The 20233-nt window shown below is 40.4% G+C and overlaps 1 protein-coding gene across 5 annotated transcripts; it reads left to right on the forward strand.

The window, feature by feature from the left end:
• The first annotated feature begins 1799 nt into the window (after nt 1-1799).
• TFG (trafficking from ER to golgi regulator) lies at nt 1800-19319 on the forward strand. 5 transcript variants are annotated; one of them, XM_033146653.1, is made up of 9 exons: nt 3739-3757; nt 5170-5293; nt 6861-7069; nt 9123-9206; nt 10009-10155; nt 11657-11734; nt 14540-14680; nt 16061-16153; nt 18510-19319. In XM_033146653.1, the coding sequence occupies exons 3-9, from the start codon at nt 6886-6888 to the stop codon at nt 18893-18895; spliced, it is 1113 nt and encodes a 370-aa protein (XP_033002544.1). In that variant the 5' UTR covers nt 3739-3757; nt 5170-5293; nt 6861-6885; the 3' UTR covers nt 18896-19319. The 5 variants fall into 5 exon arrangements, with proteins under 5 accessions (XP_033002542.1, XP_033002544.1, XP_033002541.1 ...); XM_033146651.1 differs by lacking the exons at nt 3739-3757; nt 5170-5293 and adding an exon at nt 1800-1872 and having other exon boundaries at nt 11657-11824; XM_033146650.1 differs by lacking the exon at nt 3739-3757 and having other exon boundaries at nt 11657-11824.
• The last annotated feature ends 914 nt before the right edge of the window (nt 19320-20233 follow it).

Raw genomic sequence — 20233 nt, forward strand, 5'->3', positions numbered from 1 at the left:
GCCAAAGAATTGATGCTTTTGAATAATGGTGCTGGAGGAGACTCTTGAGAGTCCCATGGACTGCAAAAAGATCAAACTTATCCATCCTTAAAGAAATCAGCCCTGAGTGCTCACTGGAAGGACAGATCCTGAAGTTGAGGCTCCAGTACTTTGGCCACCTCATGAGAAGAGAAGACTCCCTGGAAAAGACCCTGATGTTGGGAAAGATGGAGGGCACAAGGAGAAGGGGACGACAGAGGATGAGATGGTTGGACAGTGTTCTCGAAGTGACTGGCATGAGTTTGGCCAAACTGCGGGAGGCAGTGGAGGATAGGGGTGCTTGGCGTGCTCTGGTCCATGGGGTCACAAGGAGTTGGACACTGAACAACTGAACAACAACAAATGAATAGCAGTGACCATGCTGAGTTGGTAGGTTGAAGGGTGTGCCGTCAATTTGAGCAAATATTGACACATTGGTGCAATCTCTTTCTTTTCACCATCTTTTTCTTTTGTGTTTCATTGTAGCAACTGAAGGATTATCAATTTTCCGTTACTAATAATGGATAACTAGTGGGTAACTAGATATCTGCCTTGTTCAACAAAAGACCTAAGTTCAAGAAGCATAATTAATATTATCTGCACAGTGTATAGCCTCATGAACTTTGATATTCCATGCAATGCAAATTTAGACTGTTTCTTCTTGATGGCCAGGAGCACATATACATCAAGAAAGGCACTCAGGCTATCAGCAATAACATGGAGAATGTAGGCTTTGATCTCTTGAGATCCCTTTCAGCTCTGATTCCATGAGTGTGTGTGTGTGGGATATAGGTCCAGCTCCGAGTGTCTTCTGGTGGTTCCTCACTGTGAGAAGTGAGGTTACAGGGACCAGGCAGAGGGCCTTCTCGATAGTAACACCTGCCCTATGGAACGCCCTCCCATCAGATGTCAAGGAAATAAACCACTACCTGACTTTTAGAAGACATCTGAAGGCAACCCTGTATTGGGAATTTTTAAATGTCTACTGTTTTACAATTTTTTATGTATTGCAAGCCGCCCAGAGTGGCTGGGAAACCCAGCCAGATGGGTGGGTGTATAAATAAAACAACAACAACAACACTTTGCTTAACTGGTTAGGTGCATAGGGCATGTGAAGGCCAGTCCTCTTGAGATCTCTGTGAGTGATTAGACAAGCCATACACTGCAGCAGAACTGGCTTTCAAGATGGTAGATGAGGAAGTAGATATTCGGGCTTCATGGGGGGGGGCAGTGACCCTCTCTTGCTTCCATTGGTATATGTTCACAGCTTAGCCCGGTAAAGCACATTTGCAATCCTCCACTGTATACTGCTCAGAAGCCCTATTGGGTCCAGTCCTTTACTCTCCTGTAGCGCACCCCATTGAGATCAATGAACATCGGGGCAGGCACTGTGGAGCAGCCTCAGCCACTGAACACGGCTTGGGCTGGAAGAAGAAGGACCCGTGAATGACGTTTTTTGCAAAGACACTCCTCCGTCGAGAAAAGACGCAACTGCACGGAACTAACAACCAGAAAACCAAGAAGGAGACTAGAATCAGGCGCATTCATTCCCGCGCATGCGCATTAACTGGACTCGAGTTGCCTGTACTGTGTTTTTATTTTTTTTAAGGTCAAGAAAAATCTGGGTCGCTCTACGTCGCTGTCCTGTACGTAAGCACGCGTGCGTGCCCCACACCTTCATTTCGCGCCTGCGCGGTACCAGTTTCCTCTGACGAAGCTCTCGGTACAGCAGTCCCCGCCGTCAGGTTATGGGCGGAGTGCGCATGCGTGGCGGCCCGGCGGCATAAGCAGCAGCAGCAGCAGCAGCAACCGCCTTGGCGATTCTCTTTGCCACGTACGGCAGCGGCGACAGCAGCAGTGAGTGAGGAGGCGGGGAGCGGGTGGGGGTACAGGGTCGTGGGGCTGGCGGGCTGACTGGCGCCGCGGCCTCTACTTCGTGGAGAAGAAACGGAGCGAGTGGGGTTGGGGGAGCCGCTGCCCCGTTTGAATGGGAGAGGCCGAGCCGCTGCCCACCGGGGAAAGAGCGGGTAGCCGACCGGGGCCCCCTCAGGGCGCCTGGATGAGGCATAGGCCGCGCCCTTCCCCGTCCACTCGAGACAGGGGAAGGCCACGCACTGCTCAGCTGTTGCCACATCAACCCATCGGCCTTGAGTCCTTTTCTTGCTCTTCCCTCCTTCCCCACATAATTCCTTTTCTAGTTTGGGGGCGCTGCGTTAGCCTACTGCAGCAAACAGCAGTGCCAAGCAGGGCAGATTTAATTGTGTTGTAACGAGGCTTTTGCTGGGCAAATAAAATAAATAAATAAAACCTTTGGAAAGATACACTTCCCATTCTGAGAAAAAGTTCCTTCGCTGCCTCCCCCCTCCCCCCCGCTTTCTCTTTCTCCTCCCCCCCTCCGCCCCACCAGGGCTGGAGAGACTAAAATGGGAAGAGGTCATTTTGGGGTTTCTGATTCTTTGTCACTGAGGAAGGCTTTGCAGAATATACAGCTCCCTTTATTTAAATGCTTCATCTTCTTTGTACACCTTCGAAGTTTGTTCCCCCCCCCTCAAGCGGCCTCTTCCTACTTGGAGTCTTTGCGAGGAAAAAAGTTGTTTGTCCAAGGTCACCCCAAGAGGCCAACAGAACAGTTGTTATATCTGGCTTGCTGGACTCTTAATTCTTGTACGTCTTCTACTCTAATTTGTATAATTAAAAGACGTGGAAAAGTTCACAGTTCAGAATCTCAAAAGTTTGAGCACTGTTCATTTCGTTCATGCGAAGAAATTGTTATTAGCCCAGCGATGCAGCTTTTAAAAGTGCTCAAAGCTGCTGTCAGTATTTAGTTACTTGACATTCTGAGCCAGCTGGGGCATGAGCCAGCAACTCTTCCTGTCATTGCTTTTTTGTCTTGTTTACTCCTTCAGAGAAGTTGGGGTGTGATCAGGGCAAGTCATTGGGGTTGACGAGATCTGTCACGGCTGATATGAGATGGTGGAAGGGAATCCTGTTCTTGCAAAACAGTTGCATTCATAAGCACATATACTTGGAGAAATTTATGACAAGAGACTTTATTGTGTTTCTCTTATAGAATTAAGCTTTAATACTGTCCCAAGTATTAGCTTTTCTTCTAGCAATAGTTGCTTCTACTGTATAGTACTTAAAAATATACCAGAGACCCATTACAATATTCAGCATACAATCAGTCATTTAATATTTGTGCACTGCAGTTTATACATGTCTATCAGAAGTAAGCCTTATTGAGTTCAATAGGACATGCTTCTAGATACGATGATATAGGATTGATTAAATAGATACAGAGACATAATTGAGTTGCCTGCTTCTAAAGAAAATTTCTGCCATTGAAATTCATAAACTGATACATAGTCAGCACTACAAGCTCAGTTACTAAGATAGTTGGCAGTCTCTTGTGATTACAAAGTTAATGATCCTTAAAGGAATTACCGTACTTTTCTCAAATATCCGCTAATTTAATCTACTGCAACTAAAGTGCCAGTTTTTATCATGCCTTTAACAGCTAACAGGTTTACTTAATATAAACTTCAAAAAATTGGAGCCCACTTTATCAGATGCATCTGAAATGGTATTTGTATTTAGGGATCTAAATACCAAAGGGTGTTTAGGGATTCATCTGCCAGGGATTCTTTAGCTGTGATTCCTGCATTGAAGGGAGTTGGAGTAGATGACCCCTTGGATCCCTTCCAACAACAATTTATGATGTTATGAAATCAGTCTCTAGGTGGGGTCGCAAACAGAAATATAAATCACAACAATATCAATTAAATATAATTAGTTTCTTTTTAACACATATCACAACTGAAGGTAAAACATGCACTCAACAGGAATATTGGAGAGTCTACATTAACAGAGGCTTGTGAACAGCTTAGAAATTTTACTACAATAAAGAATACAGTGTTTAAGTTAATAAAGTAACTCATGACAGCATAGCAAAGCATCTTCATAAGGGTTGCTGTAAGGAAAATCTGGTGGTTGTAGTAATAAAAGATATTGCCAGCAACAGTTTAGCTAGTGAGCTACTAGTGATAGGTAGGTGTATCATGCGTCACAACTGAAATTATTGCTAAATAGATTTGAGGTCAAATTACCGTAAGTCTGATTTCTATAAACCATAAACTGCTTTGAATCCCAAACTTGTTTAAAGATTCTGTTCTTACAGTTGTTACACTGCATTTACTTTTAACCAATTTGTGTTACTTAAGAACATGTAGGGTGGTTTTTGTTTTGTTTGTTTTGTTTTTTAAAAGTAGCAATTTTAACATTTTAAATTATAATCTTAATTCTCCAAGTTGGCTGTATAGGAAGTAATGAGTCCAACTATTTTATGGAAAATACAAGCTTTGGGCTTTGAACCAAAGGAGGACATGCATAATGATATGAAAAAGAGAACCACATATTCAAATACAGCTTTGTTTGGTCTTTGATAATCGTAACAGACCCCAGTGGCTGATAAACCTTACAAATAAGCTGATGACACATGCCACTTTTGATTTCACTTTTATCTGGCCTAGACTCTGTAGAATTAGTGCAGCAGAATGTAACACTCTGGCTTCTGAAAGCATGTCATACAAATGTTTTCAACAGTTTTAAGTGTACATATTGGGAATATTATTATTCATAGATTCTTAAGCATCCTTCACCACAAGGTCCTGGGGTGTGTATAAAATGTTATTCATTTTTAAAATGCAATTAGAAGCATAGGGTAGGTACTACTAAAACACATCTCAGGTGTCAAAAACTGGGGTTAATAGGTATGTATTCAGCACATGAATGACATTCTAAGAATTATTTCCTTCAAGGGCATATTTGGATTATTGTATCTACTGTGCTTGCTTGTTTTGGAGCTTTCTGCTGGACACTGCTGGCAGTATCTGGCCAGTGGAACTCTTGCCCACATGATCAGTGGGGCGGAAGGGGAGTGCCGCACAAATAAATGATGCTTTCTGTGGTGCACAGTGAGAGGCTGGCCTAGCACAGACAGCTGGGCAAAGGCATAAGGAGGGTTTGGATTACTCTGTTACTTGCCTTCTGTATAATAATAATAATAATATATCAATGAATGTCTATGCTAATTAATGAAAGCCTTTGATGGTGACAGAGACTTAACTAAGTTGCCTTTGTGTTTTAATGCAGATTCCACACCACTGCTGCCTATTGTTATATTTTACTAACCACTACTGCATGGCGGGACATCTGACCTCCAGTTGAAAGTAAAAGGGATAATCTGCCCAGCTACTCAGTACATTTTACAAGACAGGTACACTTAATATTTGATGAAATAAAGTTATTGATGAAGTGAATTGTACTGTAAAGTTCACAGTGACAGTGCCTTGTCTGGAAATTCTTAGTACTGTACTGTGTTCACTTTTCATGCTGAAGATGTCATTTTGAAAAGTTGTCAATTGGTGGTAGTTCAGAATTGCCATTTAGTTTTATCTGTTAAATGAAAAATACTGCTTCAACTATTTTAATTATAGGGTCATTCCACATCAAATCAACGCAAAAAAACAAGGGTTTTGTCACCCACTATCTCAGATTTTGATGAACTTGGTGCACACCCTTCCCTTTATTGATTTCCAAGAGCCAGTTTCATAACTTCAAATTCAAATATCCCAAATTAAAACACGTATGCTCTTAAAAAAAACCCTTATTATAACTGTCAGGGAACTGCCCTCAGCAGGGCGGGAGGTCTTGTCGAATTACCGTGAGCCCAGACACCTCCTCAGTAGTGAGACCTCCTCAAGCGGGAAGAGCGGCACCTCCTCCAATGGGGAGGGGCAGGCTGGAACAGCCAGGCGAGACAAGGGCTTGGAGATGCTGCTGAGAGCCCCAGCACGCCTCATGAGTTTTGCTCTGAGGGGAGCATGCCACTTCCATCGCCCCAATTGTGCAGAGGGGTCAAAGAAGACTGGGGAGGCGGCGCTTTGGGGTGCCGAAATTCTTATGTTGGGGTCACAGCCGGAAAGCAGCACTCCTAGATTCTGCAAGTGACTAGGACGGTCATGTTTCCATGTTCTCTGAACTGTAAATAGTCTGCACCAATAAACTGTTAAAAGACAGTTGAGACTCATGCCTGATTACTCGTGAGCAACCCTAACGCAGACCTGACAATAACCAACAGTATGCTAATTTTTAAGATGAACAACTTTGTTTCATTAATTTTTTCTATTACAGCTATGGATTGTAGGAAAGTTGTACAAAATGGCTACCCAGAAGCCATTTTCTCCCCAAAATGTCCAAAAAAACATATTTTTTTTGTTTCAAGGAATGAAAAAACCCATAAATCTCATTCTTTGTTGAGAAAGAGCATGTCTTGCAATACTTTTCAAAATGAAAAGCTTTGGTTCCATCATGCCCACACTCTGAAAATTCAAGTTTTCTAAACCCTAGGCTACAAGTACATTTATAAAAAAAATCTTTGTGGGGTTCAGGGGCCAGAAAAAAATGGAGGCTGATTCAGGTCTTCAGACTGGGAGCTAGCCACTCTGGTGTAAAGTATCAAGGAGTGATCAGATTTATTGGTTTTGATCCTCTGCTTATCTTAGGCTGCTTATAGATCATGTCTTTTCACAGGAAGTGGGCATCACCATTACCCTCATTTCATTCTCTCTGAATGCCTAGAGCATTTTTGGAATTGTTAACAGTTTATAAATCTGTTTTAGGTAGTATACATTATTATATGTGCACTTCTTTCTAGCATCATGCCATTCAGGAATATATTTTTTCCTCCCTAATCTAGTAATATAAAATTGTGCTTTGCTTAGAATCAATCAGTGTAATTGTTTCTCAGGATATACTAATGTAAATGTCTTCATTTTGAATAGCTGTGTAAGAAGGCCAGAGTTAACCATGAATGGACAACTGGATTTGAGTGGAAAGCTTATAATTAAAGCTCAAATGGGTGATGATATTAGAAGAATTCCCATTCACAATGAGGACATCACCTATGACGAGTTAGTGCTGATGATGCAGAGAGTTTTCAGGGGAAAGCTTCTGAGCAATGATGAAGTTACAATAAAATACAAAGACGAAGGTAGGATTTCTTTGAACTTTTAGTGTTAACTATTAGTACAAAAATCTTTTTGGTGTTCCAGTTATTTTTGTTATGGCACATTTCTCTTCTTTTTCTGACCAGTGTAGAGCTCTGTTCTTGGTATGTCAGCACAGTGCTAGTAACCTGCAGGAAGTGTGGTAGGAAACAAAAGTTATGGCAGCATGTCATAGATATTGCTTATTTATATTGCGCATTGCACTGTATACCTTGAGCTGCTTACCTCCGTATACGTGGTAATGCTGAGCTTAAAAGTGATGCATTCTGTGATGCTGTATCTGTGAGTGATCTCCAACTAAGTTATACATAGAATACAAATGGAAATAAATGGACTTAAGTGTTTCTACTCTCAATACTTTGACCACCTCATGAGAAGAGAAGACTCCCTGGAAAAGACCCTGATGTTGGGAAAGATGGAGGGCACAAGGAGGAGGGGATGACAGAGGACGAGATGGTTGGACAGTGTTCTCGAAGCTACCAACATGAGTGACCAAACTGCGGGAGGCAGTGGAAGACAGGAGTGCCTGGTGTGCTCTTGTCCATGGGGTCACGAAGAGTCGGATACGACTAAATGACTAAACAACAACACTCAATATTGCCCAGCATAATGGGGAAGTTCCATCAACCTAGGAAATTTCAGCCTTTTCTGGGACTTTAATAACTACCATGGGTTTTTCCAGCAAAAACTTAAAAGCAAAGGCACTCCCTCAAGATTGGAACTAGTCTGGGACAGTTGCTTTTCTTGAATGAGCCCAAGAATTAATATTTGTAGAGAGACAAGAGGGAGGAACTGTGAGACTCAGGGAACCAGTGGTTCTGAGCCTTCATTAGCACAGGAAAGGGTTAGGGCTTTGTTCTACAACTGGATACTGACACCAACAGAAGAAAGTTGGAAATTGACATTGCTGAATCCTGTCGGCAGCTCCAGGGGTCTCATACAGTTCTATACTGGAGTTTGCACCCTTGAACTAAGATGAAAGTGGAACTGTGACTCTCCAGACACCTGGCTTGTATCCCAAAGGACATTTGCTATATATAAATACTGTATTAGGCCTGTATGCACACAGTTCCTATATTTCTCAAAAATTTTGTCTTGAACAAGTGCTGCTATTTGATGTTAATTGAAGTAAGAGATTGGGCAAGTCTCGCCTATATCTGCAGTATAATCCAGGGCAGCAGCACCAGTGTAAAGTGGAAGAACATGTTGGTATGCATTTCGCAAAGTAGCTTCTGTCTGAACATGCCCAAAGTGTTTCTCTGCTTCTTAACATTTCTTGAAATTACTAGTCATTTGGGGACTGAACAGGACTTTTGGCTCCTGGCTCAGTCTCATATGGAATAATCTCTATTTAGGGAAAAACCTGTGTTTTGTTGCTTTGGAATTTACTGTGGGAAATGACTCCCATTAAGATTGAGGTGGTATGTTTTCTACTGGTACTTCTGCATTATGATTTCGGGGCTCCCTAGGAACTCCAAAATTAGCAGATGTGCTTATCTACCACAGGGCATTGGGGCATCAGCCGGGAGCTTTCATAATGTAGCACCAAGTACTGTGAAGTGGTCACTGGACATGTTTTAGAGATCAGATTCTGTGGATATAGTCTTTGCATTACTTCCATTCATTATTTATATAAGTAACTGCTATGTAAAGTTGTTGTAAATTCAGTAAATATTTTAGAGGAAATTGGAATAGGAGAGGCTAAATAATATTCTGCCAGAAATTGTTTTATGGGTATGTAGTGTGTGTGTTTGAGGGGGGGGGGAACCTGCTAACTTTATTATCAAGATTCCTTTTCTCATTACATATACAATTTTAAAATTTGTGGCAAGGAGGATGTGTTTACCTCTAACTGATGCTCTTTAACAATGGTCACTATTATTTGGAGTGCATAAAATAAGCTGTCATCATGGACATACTGCAAACAAAAATATAATGTCCTGTGTGCACTCCTGTATGATGCAAGTGACATTCTGTAAAGTGATTTTTTAAATTAATGTGCATTAGATCTGATTCCTAATTCTCTTTAATTAACAGATGGAGATCTTATAACTATCTTTGATAGCTCAGATCTTTCTTTTGCAATTCAGTGCAGTAGGATACTGAAATTGACACTGTTTGGTAAGTACTAATGATGTTTGAGTCACATGAAATTCTTGTACTTGGGGGGGGATTGTTAGCAAACTAGTGCTTTCCCCTTAACTATTATGCATCTTGCTAATAAACTTCCCTTCATGCCCACCCAGCAATTCAGGCATTTATAGGTGGCATAAGCCATGTTGTCCTGGAAAGGGGCATTTATTTATTTGCTAGCTTGGAGTACCCAGAACTGCCCAGGAACTTTTAGAAACCAATGGATAGTGTAATTTGTCAGTTTGGACCCATCACACCAAAAATGGGTAAAGTTATGCCAAAGTCATGTATTAGTCTGCCATCTTGATTCAAATTGGTTATTGGAGTCCAAGAAAGACCCTTACCACAGGAAACCTTTATGCTGAGTTCAGTGACGATATATAGTATTGAGAGATGGCTAAACCTATGCTGAAAAGTGGGCAAAGTTATCCAACGTTTTAGTCCACCATCTATTCAATATTTCATCTAACATTCAAATGTTGACGAAGAGCACTGCCCCCACCTCAGGAATCCCCATGCCAAGTTTGGTGATGATATCTTGACAGGTATCCAAATATATAGCAAACAAATGGATGGGCAGACGAACAAACCAGTTCTCAAAATATAGTAAATTTGATTTCATAGGCACCCTTTACTGTAAGATCTTAAGGCAGGTTTCCACAAAGTGCATTCCATTTTCACAGTTAAAGTTGCATTCAGGCTATGCAATGCTTTTCCTTTAATTCTTATAGGAAGGCAATTGAAAATTCTTGTGCCATAAAGACTCATTAGTATAATATTTCTTTTACAGTGAATGGGCAGCCAAGGCCTCTAGAATCTAATCAAGTGAAATACCTCCGTCGAGAGCTGATAGAACTTCGTAACAAAGTGAATCGTTTGCTGGATTGCCTAGAGCCCCCAGCTGAACCAGGACTTTCCACAAGCCTCCCTGAAAATGGTAGGTTGGCGATTGGTACTGCTAAATAATTGTTGAGTTTCTGCAGTTGTGTGTGCATGTATGCACGCACAATCTAATTTCCCAAGTAGAACCCCCCACCCCATCCTTTTCCCAACCAGAGTTCTACTTAATAAGACTCTGTAATTTTGACGGCTATCTCTCTTAAAAATAAGTATCTAAATATTGGATATCTTTTCTACAATCTCTGTTGTGGCTTGTGGTAAAAATCCTGTGCTAGTATCTTAATCAGCATACACCAAATTTGTTGTGCTAAGGTGTAAAGAAAACGGGGTATAATTTATTGAATAAATAAAACTTATGAAAAGTCATCACCTTAATATGCAACATGACCAAGTGCCCTAAAGAATCCCCATTTTAAATAACTTGTGTAATATTGGTTATTATGATGTGCTGAGATGGAATATGTTCTTCACTTTACTGCATACATGCTGACCCTATCTCTGGGGAGAAGTCGGGAGTGGTTCTTAGGCATGTCTGGCACATCCTCTGTGGGAAGAGGGAGATGACTGAACCAGAAAATCTTGTGTGTTTTGAATGTGTGTTTAACCACCTCTAATTGGTCAGCTGCCTAGTCAGGTGGTATTTTAAATATTCAAACACGCAGCAATCAAGCCCCTGCATGTGTACATTGAATCTTCTTTATATATGAACTTCCAGTTACTTTCTTTGAGAGAGAAACATTTATTGTGCACCATGGGGAAACCCCATTAACTCTCTCCAGCTTTCTGCTTTGCTTCTGTTCCACATCACTGCAAGCCCTCAACTCTCGCCTTTGTATTTTTTTTAACTGCCAGCCTCTGTTTCCCTTAATGGCCCACCACCCAGAACTAAATAAACAATGCATGAGCAATTGTTCTGGGGACAAACATGACACCTGAGTTTCTCTTGTGCAGTTGGCAAGATCCTGAGGATGTTGTTATTTCTTCCCAAATCTTAGTCTCGTTTTGTATCATATTCTTACAGATGACAATGCTACTTTTCTTTTGATCTGGAAGAATATTACCTCATTTGTTGTCTGCTTCTCTAGGTTATACAGAGTCAGTTGGGTGCATCATCATTAGATTGTTACCTTATATTAGATTGAAACCTGTTATGCATGGATCTGAAATAGGGTACTTCACTTAATCCGTTTTGCTTTTTGCAAAATTGATCTACATTTTGCTAGCCAATAAGTCAAGAGAACTTTACATGCTCCATTCTTTGGTCAGAGTTTTAGACCACAAATGAAAGCATGTGATGGTGGAGTGTACTGGAATGTATTTGTGCCATCTTGGGGGTGGGATGGTATAATTTATATTTCTTGTGGAATAACGTTTGACATTAAATGTTAAAATTCAAAGAAACTTTAGTAAAAGACAGTAACACTTCTGATGTGGGCTTTGAGGTTGCTAAGCAAACTGTCCTAGTCCTTGAAACATACTTGGATACTCCAATCAAATCAAGGCCTCTAAAAAGTTATATTTTATATTTTGTCTTGCAGATGTTGCAGAGAGTAGGGAAGATAAGCCTGCTACTACTGACTCTACTGTCAAGCCTTCTACTCAAGTTATAGCAGCAAGTATGTCTGCTTTTGATCCATTAAAAAATCAAGATGAAATCAACAAAAATGTCATGTCAGCATTTGGGCTGGCAGATGATCAGGTGTCGGGTAAGAACACATATTTTATTGAAACCCTTGTTGAAGTTTGAACCTTTCGAAATCATCCATGCATCATGAGGATCTCGTAGAATGAACGTGAGGGAGATACAAAATTCTTATTTTATTATAGATAAAACATTGGTAACAATTAAACAACAACCCTTTTCCAATACCGAAATGTCTTGACAATTCTTAATATGTAATTAGATATGGTAGGTCAGCTAACATCTGTTTGGTGTCAGCTGATACTCAGTCTTAGGTTCCTACCGTCTCATGAACTTCCCCAAAATGCACAAAAGTCTATAATTTTTTATGCCTTTTGTATGTAACATTCTTCCTGTAAAATGCACACTTCTCAGGGCCTTTCAATGCACCCCCCCATATCCATTTTTTGTGTGACAAGTAATGCATAATCCTACTTATAGTGGTGTTCCAATCTGCAAGCAAGTTCATCAAGTTGAATCGGTTAGCACCACTGTGAAAAATGGACTTAACAAATTCCTTCCCTGTCCTTAGATAAAGCATTTTCCCCCAGACATGTGGCAGCAAATTAGACACATCGATTTTTGTAGCATCATTAATCTATTCCAAGGGCTTGTCTGTGATCTTAATTTGAAGGAAACAATGTATGCACAGCATGACATTCCTGCATAGTATACTTACTTTTGCCTCTCAGTAGCATAATTCTTGTTTTAGACTATTTTTCTGTCATCTGCAAAAGTGGTTGGATGATTAGTATGCTCCAAATTTAGCTTGCAGTTCCTGAAGGTCTTGATTTTAATTTTGCACTAGGATCATTAGATCTGGACGACATCAAAGCCCTAGAACCATCATGCCATATGTACACAAAAAGCACTGTTTCTGGATTTTTATGTGCTTACAACATGAATTCCACATGGATGGTCAACCTAAAGACATACAACCCATGGTTAAATTGTGCTGATTCTTAGTTTAAAGAATTGAGAATAGTATTTTATGTTGTAAAAGCAAAAGCATTGCCCTTGTGATCACACATAAAATTTTGAAAAGGAATGCAGTATGTCTGAAAGAGCCAGAAAACAGAAAATACATGTAAGAGGATTTTTTGGTGATACAGTACATTAACAATAGTATCTTAACAGTAATGACCGGATAACTTTTCTCTCTTTGTGTGTGTGAAAACAATCTATAATACAAAATGGAAACTCCTGAGACTGTGGTATGTGGCTCATAGGGTGTCACTTTAAGGGATTAAAGGTACTCCAAAGCTGTGATCTAGTAATTGACAAGTGCATGTAATTATCACATTAATTATAAATAAGGAGAACTTAGTTGCTACATTGCTATAATGTTTCATAGTGCAGAGTAAGTTACTTGCTCCGACTAATCACTGTGTGTATTCACTGTTAAAAAAACAAACCAAAAAGTATTCTCAAGAGAAAATGGGATGTTGAATTGGTTTCCTTGATGCAAAATTAGCCTTGTGCAAGGCAAATTGAGCATGTTACAGCTGTCCATGTGAGTGGTGAAAATTGATATGCCCCAAAGCAGTCAGATGATGAATTCATGCCATAGCTGTTGCATGGTTTGAATTTGCTACATGCTTAGGTTACCCTTGGGTTGCATAAATTTGGTGCTCTGGCTCTATAAAATATGGATATATTTGGAGGGTTCGTGTCTATATATCAATGATTTCTGAAGAACAACAGCAATAATTACCCCTTAGTGCTACTATGGCCACATTCACATCATACATTTAAAGCACTATGATGCTACTTTAAACAGTCATGGCTTTCTTCAAAGTTAACATCTCTACTCAGCCTATAGTATAAAAATGACTAACCTGGAACCCAGATATCTTTTATGTACAGGAAACTCACCTTTTGTGCGGGGGTTGCATTCTGGGTCATTGCACATTTCAGTGGTTGTGCATAAGCCTATGCTGCCGCCACCCCATTTCAACTCCCCTTCTGGGGCTGAAACCAGTGCACATGTCGGTGATCATGCAAGCAAAATGGTCACCTCCTGTACTTGGGGGTTTCCTTACTGAATAGACTGTAATGGTTTTATTAGCAGGGAGGATGCCCTGACATCTAATGAAAGAATGTGGGGACAGGAAGGTGCTGTAGAAGTTTCAGGGAATTGGGTTTGATAATTTGTCGTCAATCTGAGCAAATTACCAGAAACAGTGTGTGAGTGTTGAATATTGAACTAATATTTTTAAATCATCCCATGCTTCACATCATGGTCTTGTAGCTGCTTCCATATAGATTGTCATTTTGTTGTTGTTGCAAAAATGTTTGTAGTAACAGGGATGTTTGCTTATTGTGCCTTTGAAACTGACATTTCTGAACATTTTGAATTTAAAAAAAAACTTCATTCAGATTTCATTAAGCTGAGTATAGCTAGCATTCAAACTGCAAAGCCTTTAAAGCAGGTACCGTACATCAGTATAAGCCAGCCGTAACTTTATGGAAAATGACAACAATAATATTAGCCCAGACACACTGAGAAATTGTACAGACAAGAATAAGGAATAAGAGTTTCCCTTGGTAAAGAGGTTTTAAAACACATTGGGAACTTGTTCAGTTATGTATGTGCCGCTGAAAGAAATTGCCAGATTTTGGCGTATAGTAGATTGTATATTACGCCTTTTAAATATAGAAACATGAAATGGTACACCAAATTTTATTAATGAAAGTCAGAGAGATCACTAGAATTCGGTGTCTGCACTGTTTTCCCCAGGATCCCCCAGTGCCCCTGTAGAAGAACGTTCCGGAACACCCGATAGCATTGCTTCTTCATCTTCTGCAGCTCATCCACCTGGAGTTCAACCACAGCAGCCACCATATGGAGGAACTCAGCCACAAACTGGTCAGATGGAAGGTGAGCAATACCTGTGGTTAAGAGCAGCAGACTCGTAATCTGGGGAACCGGGTTCGTGTCTGCACTCCTCCACATGCAGCTGCTGGGTGACCTTGGGCTAGTCACACTTCTCTGAAGTCTCTCAGCCCCACTCACCTCACAGAGTGTTTGTTGTGGGGGAGGAAGGGAAAGGAGAATGTTAGCCGCTTTGAGACTCCTTCGGGTAGTGAAAAGCGGGATATCAAATCCAAACTCTTCTTCTTCTTCTTAGTTGTTTTAGCATAACGCTCACCAAACAAAACAGGTATAAAACAAATTAAGAAGGCCCAGTTCTGATTATGCAACATTTAAAACAGTAGGTGGTGCTACAGTGTTTGCAAGCAAGGCAGTCCTATAAAATGAAAACAAAAAGTACATGCAGGATTATTGCAGTGGCTTAAAAGGGTTGAAGTGACAGTTCAATATTGTTTAGCAGTACTGTCAAAAAGCTAATTTTTGTATTAGAAACATCTGCTCTGTCCAGTTATTAATACTCCAGAAAACTTAAAACCTTCACTTGGACAGTGTAGAAACTGACTTTGCAGAGCAGTGTTTACATTGCTCATGCTAGGTTCTGTGCAACTCTAAAATGAATGTTTGCCTCGAAAAGCATGCATTCCATATCGTAGATTAAAACAATAATAATCTTTGGGCGCTATCAAATGAATAGTTCTGTTGGTGCAAGGATTTCTGGCTGTGCAGCACAACTTCCCCTCCCTCTCCTCTTGCTCCATTTGTGCACCCCCATACCCTCCCCAAATCTGCTCCAGAGAGTTGTGGGAACCAACTTCTCGAATGGTTGATTTACTTGGTGTTTAATTTTTACTCTTAATTATGATTGTAATGGTGTTTTATGCCCTGGGATTCTTGAGTGAAGGACAGACTTCAAATACCTCAGATACATTTTTAATTCTTTTGCTTTTAACCTTTTAATGATTTTTACTGGCATGTTTTTATATTCTTGAAAACCACTGTGATACATTTTTATGAGGTATGTAAATATTTCTATAAATAAATAAAATACATGCACACATACAAAGAAGCCTTCAATGCTTAAGTCTTCCCAAAGACCTGATAGTTACTAGCCAATAACCTCTTTCAAATCATGTTTGGATAATATGGATTTTTTAAATATAAAAGAAAAGAAAGGGAGTTGGAGGGGGCCTCACTTTTTGTTACACCAGATAAACAGTTTTCTTGGGAAATCTCAATTTCTTCAGGAAAACATGTTTAGTTAGATTCAGTAGCTTCTCAGTTTTTAAAACTATATAGTTTAACCTTAAGAAAATAATATTTGAGGCAGGTAAGACTGAGCTGCTAATATTTATTAAATTTCTTAAAGCTTTTAATTTAAATTGGTAGGCCAGATATATCCACAATATCCACAACAAGCTGGATACCCTGCTCAGCAGCCTCAGCCTCAGCCTCAGCCACAGTATGGTATGCAGTATCCAGGTAAGCAGGTGGAAGGTACCTCAAAATTGTTGTATATAGTACAAAATGTGTTCACTTAACTGTATCCTGAAATGCATGCTCTCTAATTCTGTTCTGAAATCAAACTAATTTTCTGTAAACTTCAGTATTTTTTGCAAAATACCACTACGCAAGGGACCTTAAGACTTTACTCAGCAACTATCTTATTGGGTGCAATTCAGTTGCAGAAACATGAAACCTTTGCGTGTGTGTGAGAGAGAAAGTAAGAGGATCTGGGACAGCATCTGAATAATGCAACCGGGGGGCAGGGCAGATTAGTCTTTTCCAAGTGGTTGCATCGTTCACATAACGATTACTGTTTTGATACAGGCCCCAGATAATGGAGGATAGCCTTACCAAAAGGTAGCACTCCTAAATGGTGGTTTCTAAGTATGAAGGGCATCTCAGTGGCCATAAATATATTACAGATGTTATTGGAGGAATAGCATTCAATCCTACTTGTTCTTGGTAAGAGGTTGTGCCCCCAAAAGTTTACTGAAGATGATCCAGTTAGAATGCACTGTTTTGGAGCTGGTGGATGGTGGATTTTTTTTACGTTAACATGTGGAGCATCAAAAGGAAAGGCCTGCATGAGGTTTTTCTTGCTTCCCTATTCTCCCCTGATTGGCCTCCAGAAAGCATCTGGAACTCTTCAGCTGAAGTGAAATTAGTCAAATACTCCCTTAAAATGCTCAATAAATTGGGAGAGGTTGAGAAAACAATGCATTTTTTTATTTTGAAGAAAACTCAGATCTGGTGTTTACATTTGCCTCAAACATTGACCCGTTGAAGTCATTACTATAAGCTGCTTTTATCCGTACCAGGGCAATTTTTGAGGCCCAATTCCCTGTGAATACGTGATTACAGGCAAAATTAACTATTTCCTGAGGTAGAAGCTTCTGAGTTTGGTGTTGTTGCAATGAAGCCATTCCCTTTTTATTTGGCAGTCGTGTATGCTTTTTCCAATATGAGACAGTTTCTTATATATTGATACCAGGTAGTGGGATTTGTTTCTCATGATCAACGCCACATGTCAGTTTTGGTAGGACTAGACTGAGCTATCCAAGCACACCTAAGCTTGGTAGTGCTCTTGTTTTAAAAAGTTTGTTTCCATAGTAAATTTGAGCCCAAGTTCCAGGTGAGTTCAAAATTTACTCCACTGTATTCTCTCATCCTTGCTTTCTCTGTTCAGGGTCTTGCCTTTTTAATAATTGTTATATATCTGGTGTTTAATGCTAACAGGATTCCAGTCAATGGAGATGTTTCATTGCAAGTAGTTTCAGGTGTGTTTCATGCCAGAAATAAATGGAGTATCAGTCTTTGTACCAGCTTTTTTTTTTTTTTTTTTACATTTGCAGTCTGAAATTCTTTTCAGTCAGACTGATAGTGAAGCACAATTGTTAAAAGCACCTAAACTGTTGCCAGCATCTACTTTTGAGACTAGTGCCTGGAGGAATTTTTGTGTGTGCAGAACTAAATATGTTCAATTAGTTGTGTGAGCTGACTTGTTTCAAACTAAGAATAATACATAGCTTGATTATTTATGAAATTGCACTTTAGTAAAATAAGACACCACTGAATATATCTGCATTTTAGAGAAAGATTTAAAAACATATTGGAAATAATTGCCGAAATTGTTGGATTAAAATGGGAGTTTTAATCCAACCACAATTTAGGCAATTATTTCGAATATGTTTTGGCCATGATGGTTGGGACTTGTGGGAAGTAGAGACTTACAACATCTAGAGGGCTACAGGTTGTCCACTCCCGCTTTAAAGATAAAGGGACCCCTGACCATTAGGTCCAGTTGCAAATGACTCTGGGGTTGTGGCGCTCATCTTGCTTTACTGGCCGAGGGAGCCAGCGTACAGCTTCCGGGTCATGTGGCCAGCATGACTAAGCCGCTTCTGGTGAAGCCAGAGCAGCGCACGGAAATGCCGTTTACCTTCTCGCTGGAGTGGTACCTATTTATCTATTTGCACTTTGACATGCTTTCGAACTGCTAGGTTGGCAGGAGCAGGGACTGAACAACTGGAGCTCACCCCGTCACGGGGATTTGAACCACCGACCTTCTGATTGGCAAGCCCTAGGCTCTAGAGCAGCACTATTGGAAAATGTTACTCCACCCGCACTTCTGTGTACTGGAGTTGGCTAGTATGTATCCAGGCTGGGGGTTTTTTACATTAAAAAATGCAATTCATGTTTTACCCCCACCCCCTGTTGTTTTTCATGTATGTTTTTTAGCTTTTGTCTAGAATGTCTGTATTTTTAAGAATGCGTTACAAAGTGAACTGTTGTGTTACTTTCACTTATATGCATTGCTGTTTGGTTCTTTCAGCAGGCTACAGCCAGCAGACTGCTCCTCAACAAGCACAGCAGTTCCAAGCATACAGCCAGCAGCCCTCACAGGCTCCAGCTCCTGGGTTTCCTGGCCAGCCTCAACCTCAGCAGCTGCCAGCTCAGCCTCCCCAGCAGTATCAGGCAGGCACCTTTCCTGCACAGAACTACACAACACAAGCTTCACAGTCGGCCAGTTATAATGTGACCCCAGCTTCTCAACCTGGAATGGCTCCCAGCCAGCCAGGTGCTTATCAGCCAAGACCAGGCTTCACTCCACCGCCTGGAACTACTATGACACCCCCTCCAAGTGCCCCCAATCCATATGCACGCAATCGCCCTCCTTTTGGCCAGGGTTACACCCAGCCAGGTCCTGGCTATCGATAAGGAAGCTGTGCTGTTGACGGGCCGCAAGTAAATCCAAGCTGTTGCTGTTGCTATTCCATCCATACAGACTCCAAGGTTCTTTAACTAAAATATGGAAACTAATGAAAGGCAGAATATTCTATGGTATCACTGTTGCTGTATAATTTGCTGGGATAAATGACCAAATGAATCTTGTTTCCTGCTTTAAATTGTATTGGCTTTCTAGTTTAATATTGGAAACACTACCTAAATGTTTGTAAAGTAATGACATTCTGACTTGCCATATTAAACTACTAGGTGAAAAATCTAGCTGAAATCTGGCTTGTTTTTACTAATAAAATGATGTACTAAATTAGATCCACTTGTTAAAACTAAGTATGATGTTTAAATTGTAACATGCACACTGAAATTGAATAAAATATTCAAACCATCCTTTTTTGTTCAATTGCCGGGCATTGTGTTTTTACTACATCCATTGCAATATCTGCAGCTATAGTAAAGAATCCCTAACCCAAATCAGGAATGCTTCAACTAATACTGTATAATTCTCCATGTAAGCCATCCCAGCATTTCCGGGGTGGGGAGCTGCAGAAGACCTCGGATGCTGGCAAATTGTTTCCAGCAAATGTAGGTAATAATTAACTAGGTGAAATCATAGTCACTGTGTAAGGCATTGTACCTGTGTCCTAGGTGTAGTGACTACTAATCCCTTTAATGGCCTGAGGCACTGCCTGTGCACTAGACTAGGAAGGACTGATGTCTGCTTCATGGTATTCACAGCTATTGAAACACATGCACCATGTCCTTTTCACCATCCAAGGGAATCTTGGAAATAGCTGTTTACTGACTCAAGAACAACAAATTAATGGTTGTATCAAAATGAATTCACAATGTGACAGTGAACGTTCTGTGAAGTACTCATGTGGTAGGCTTATAGTGGATGGGAACCATAACCTGTTAAGAGCATATATTGAAACACATTGGGTTATAGCCAGCTAAATTCTACACAGAGCAGACTCATTGAAATCAACAGACCTAAGTAATGCCTATTAATTTCATGATTAACGTTGGAGACAACCCATTCACATTTAGTTCTGTGGAATGAAGCAATTGAACTATTAGAGGTTACATTTTCAAAAGCCCCCATATATGCTAAAGTTCATAAAGTAACGTGATTTAACTATTTCAACCAATAATAGACTTAAGGTACCAAGCTATTACAACTGTATGAATCAATAGCTCCTTGTGATACTGCAAAACCATTTCAATTTATATATGTGCAGCACCATCTTTCAAGCTGCCACAAATGCACAACTTGCTCAGGTTGCATGTGCATGTCCTGTATGGGAGCACAATGTG

This window comes from Lacerta agilis, chromosome 4, assembly GCF_009819535.1.
Source record: "Lacerta agilis isolate rLacAgi1 chromosome 4, rLacAgi1.pri, whole genome shotgun sequence".
NCBI lineage: Eukaryota > Metazoa > Chordata > Lepidosauria > Squamata > Lacertidae > Lacerta > Lacerta agilis.